Source organism: Cherax quadricarinatus, chromosome 1 (genome assembly GCF_038502225.1).
Source record: "Cherax quadricarinatus isolate ZL_2023a chromosome 1, ASM3850222v1, whole genome shotgun sequence".
NCBI lineage: Eukaryota > Metazoa > Arthropoda > Malacostraca > Decapoda > Parastacidae > Cherax > Cherax quadricarinatus.
The window spans coordinates 21,974,179-21,979,178 of record NC_091292.1 but is presented as its reverse complement, the minus strand read 5'-3'; the positions used below and the strand labels follow the sequence as shown (position 1 = coordinate 21,979,178).

General features: G+C 33.1%; 1 protein-coding gene across 1 annotated transcript in view; it reads right to left on the bottom strand.

The window, feature by feature from the left end:
- Positions 1-5,000, bottom strand: part of LOC128687573 (uncharacterized) — a 321,474-nt gene that overhangs the window by 220,921 nt on the left and 95,553 nt on the right. Inside the window, exon 7 of the mRNA XM_070085682.1 lies at positions 2,686-2,834. Coding sequence (XP_069941783.1) covers positions 2,686-2,834 — 149 coding nt within the window. The remainder of the gene's footprint in view (positions 1-2,685; positions 2,835-5,000) is intronic.

Here is a 5,000-nt window from a genome sequence, read left to right as displayed (position 1 = left end):
CCCCAAAATGCTGATGGATGTGTCTATAAGATTCCTTGTAAAATTTGCGATAAAGTTTATTACGGCCAAACTGGTAAAAATCTCGAACTAAGATTAAAACAACATAAATATAGCATTAGAACTGGACAAGATTCCAATGCTCTATTCATTCATGTAAGAGATTTTAACCATCCAATTGATTTTCAAAAAGTTGAGAAAGTAGTATCAAGCAAGTCCATGGTCGACAGGAATATAATTGAATCTTGTTTCATAAAAAGCAGTTTTGACAATAATATGAATATTTCCTTTGGTTTATATAAATTAGATCCATTTATAATTAATAGAATTTGGGAAGAATTTAATAATACACTGGACAAATAATAATTAAAAAAAAAAAAAAAAAAAAAAAAAATCTTGGGTGGAATAGTTTGTTGGTGGTTGTGCAAAGGACCTGTCCAGTTGGGCCGGCGCGCGTCAGGTGTTTAACCGTTGTGGGATCTGATAGTGAGGTGTTGGCCAGACCCCCTTATATACCTTCCTTGGATGCTTTACTTTCATAGTTCCTTGATAATGTGAGTAGTCACGAAAGCGCTTGGAATTTCTCTATTCTTTCAGAGTGATTGTTTTGCATATTCTGAAATCACCTGTTTACTGTGATCTTTTTGCATATATATATATATATATATATATATATATATATATATATATATATATATATATATATATATATATATATATATATGTATATATATATATATATATATATATATGTCGTGCCGAATATGTAAAACTGGTCAATTAGCAAGAACTCATTTAAAATTTAGTTCTTTCTAAAATTTTCTCTTATACGTTTAAAGATATATTTTTTTCATGAATGTTGATGTAAAAATTTATAATTTGGCACCAAAAGGGACTTTAAAAACTTACCTAACCTTATTATAACAAAAACAATTTATTTTAGCCTAACCCGACTAAATATATTTTAGATTTGTTTACAATAATTTAATACTAAACAAGCACAGTAAAATATATTTTTTTCGTTACGTTCAGAATGATTTTGGCGAAATTATTGCATACACAAATTTTCACTTGTCCTATATGGCAAGATGAGCGTTGCTATTTAAGCCAAGATCGCAAGTTCTGCCTATTCGGCACGACATATATATATATATATATATATATATATATATATATATATATATATATATATATATATATATATATATATATATATATATATATATATATATATATATATATATATATATGTTGGATGGCAATTTTTTTTTATTTATAAACTATTTTGTTTAAAATAAAACCATGTCTGCAGCGAGTAATAATAAGCATTTTTATGCCTGGAAATGAAAAGAGTGTAGACGAGAGAGAGAGAAAGAGAGAGAGAGAGAGAGAGTGATTCAAGGTTGTATTCAGTGGATGTTTAGGGAGTCTTGTGCCAAGTATAAGATTAATTGTTATGGTAGACGTTTCCTGAAGTGCGAGACACTGTCGTGGAGAACATTGTTGGAAAGTTTGAAGTGCCGCGAATGCGTATAAATGAGGGAACTTCAATTGAATTGTGCTTAGAAAGAGACCCTTTCATGGCGGGGTGTCTTGATGCTCGTGAAGGACTATTGATTCAGAAATCAATTTCAGTGAGTAAAAAATAGTGAAAGTGAATTAATTTAAAACGTAATGTTTAATTTAAGATATATGATACACATGCGACTTAAACCTGATTACCTCGCATTTCTAGGCGTTTCCCCAATGAAAATAAAAGTAATTAGGAAAATGTTTAGTAAAAGGCAATGTGTGTGTTTCAAGCAAAATTAAAGAGGTATATAATAAAGATGAATTGACAGTGCGTTCTTGAATAAAACATTTAACAGTAGGTTTCATTATATATGGTTTCAGAGGAAGGAAAAAACTTTGATCATTACTGAAGATGGCTAGAGAACGAGGAAGGTGGAGCACTAGGATGTTGGTGTCACTGTGTAATAGATTAATGAATGTGAATGCATTTCACAAGGGAACATTAGTTAAATTATTTGCAACTGTTGGAAGGAAGTCTGGCTAGAGCGAAAGTGACGAAGACGTAGAAAGCAAAGGATATGGATTAGGAATTTATAATTATAAGACACACAAACACACACACGTGTGTGTGTGTGTGTGTGTGTGTGTGTGTGTGTGTGTGTGTGTGTGTGTGTCTTTGTGTCTGTGTGTGTGAATGAGTGTGTTTGTGTGTCTTAAAATTATAAATTTCTAATCCATATCTTTTGCTTCCTACGTCTTCGTCACTTTCGCTCTAGCCAGACTTCCTTCCAACAGCTGCAAATAATTTAACTATTGTTCCCTTGTTAAATGTATTCACTTTCACTAATCTTTTACACAGTGACACTAACACTGTGTGATAGATATGTACATGCATATACACTAACATGCAGACATGGTCAAGAGGTTCAGTTACAGAGAATGGAGTGAAAAACTTAAAACAGCTGGAGAGCGGCAGTTCTATGGATGAGAAGGCCCACAAAACTGCCACTCACTATTAATTAAAGGTCAGAGAAGAAATACCATATATGCCTGTATATCCTGCTACACGTGGCAGAATATACAGGCAACACACATATCCCACACCTGGCAGGAAACATAGGGACACACAACTCACACATGGTAGGAGGCAGAGGAAATCGTAGATATGGTACTGACCCAGGGTTTGGCGGAGGGTAGGAGGGTACCAGCCAGCGACCAGGTGACGATGGGTGGGGGACTCGACCCCCAGACGGTACACTTGACCTCCGCCTGAACCCCAGCTGACAGCACCCCAACCTTGTCCATCTCCACGCTCAACACATCCACTGGCAGGAGACGACAACATAGACAAATATATTAAAAGTGTACAAAACACATTTATGAATTATTTATATTATCATGAGGATCATACAGCATCTGAACAATGGGAGATAATTAAGTTTTATCCATTTTAAAAAAGAGAGAGTAGTTCCAACTGCTTGGATAAAAAGCCCTTCACCAGCATTAAAGGGCCTTCCCCTAACTACACGAGTAACATTGGTTTATACGATTACAAATACTAATTTATTTCAACGTGATACATTGTTAATACAGAAATGGGGGACACTTGAGTACATGTTGAAAGCCCACAGTTATGAATAACAATATTATCAAATTTGTGTAACTGCTAAAATCGTGTGTATCATTCATCACAAGGAGTGGTGGAGGCTCGATCCGTCCTACGTATACGCTCCACCTATTTGAATTCTAATTTCTAAAGTAACGGCAAAAAAAAAAAATCTAGATCTTCCTAGATATTAAAAATTCCAACTAGACTAAGAGATTGTTTTAAAACTATGCTAATATATTAATAGACATATATGTAAATTCTGTGGATAGAAAAAAAATGATTATTTCAAACAAATTCCTAGCAAATATTCCCGGTGACCTGATGAAGCTACATTAATTCACCTTAACACATTTCCTGACTGATCTACGTCAGAGTCTCTCCCCTGACAGCAATGTATAGGTGCTATACACATACAACAAAACCCGAGCTTCAAGTCATAAGTTAATTAAGTTCATAAAGCTCTATATAGAGAATGTCCCAATAAAAATTTCATCAGCAACGTATCTTAACTTCTCTATCGTCGTCAGTAGGTTATTATATCCGAGGAAAATGATGGCCTTAATCAAACTTATTCCAGTGTTTACTTAGTATTATTTTTCACTTTTTACGTAGATGCTGACAAACAGCATTCCCTTTTACAGCATAAGAACAGCGCTCTTCCTTACAGCATAAGAGTACTCACCTTACAGCATATGACAAGCACACTCCATTGCAGCATAAGACGTATTCCCTCTCTTACAGCATAAGAAGAGTACTTTCCCTTACATCATAAGAAAAGCACTCTCCCTTACATCATAAGAAAAGCACTCTCCCTTACATCATAAGACGAGTTCTCTCCCTTACAGCATAAGATTACTACTCTCCCTTACAACATAAGAAACAAAACCTTCCATTACAGCATTACAACAACCCCTCCCCTCTCTCATTCTAACCGTATTACCTCACATTACCAAGGCATTACTTTTGTCCCTTATGGGTTCAGCGCTTCCCCATAAATATACTATTAATCCACTATTTCTATTTCATCTACCACAAACGTGAATATATATTTATCAACAATGAAATTCACCACATATGAGGCTTCGTCGACACTCTTATTCAACCGTATTATTCTTTACATGTAATAAATGTAATGGACTTTTCTATATAATATTAATGTGTGATAATCATTAACACTGCGATTAGCTGGGGCATTGAACACGTGTTGATTTAGCCCGCCTCATAGTGAGCGAAAATTCACGACGCTTTAACCCACTGGACCATACAATTCTACAAGAATCACGCACCCAGCAGAACTAGATATTGTACCGTGATCCGAGTACATAGGATGGTGTGGGTGCCTCAGAGCTAATTTCATTCTACTTCCCGTCTGGTGTACTAGCCTCCACGAGCAGTATATATAGTATTGTCACCACGAACGAGTGGTATTTAATCAATAACAACACTGAGATTAGCCGCGGGATCGATCCCGTGTTGTTTTACCCCGCCTCATGGTGAGCGATAATTCACGACGCTCTAACCCTATATACATACATATATATATATATATATATATATATATATATATATATATATATATATATATATATATATATATATATATATATATATATATATATATATATATATATATATATATATATATATATATATATATATATATATATATATATATGTATATATATATATATATATATATATATATATATATATATATATATATATATATATATATATACATATATATATATATATATATATATATATATATATATATATATATATATATATATATATATATATATATATATATATATATATATATATATATATATATATATACACACGCACAGATGTGCGCATCTTTCAGGTTACGTACACT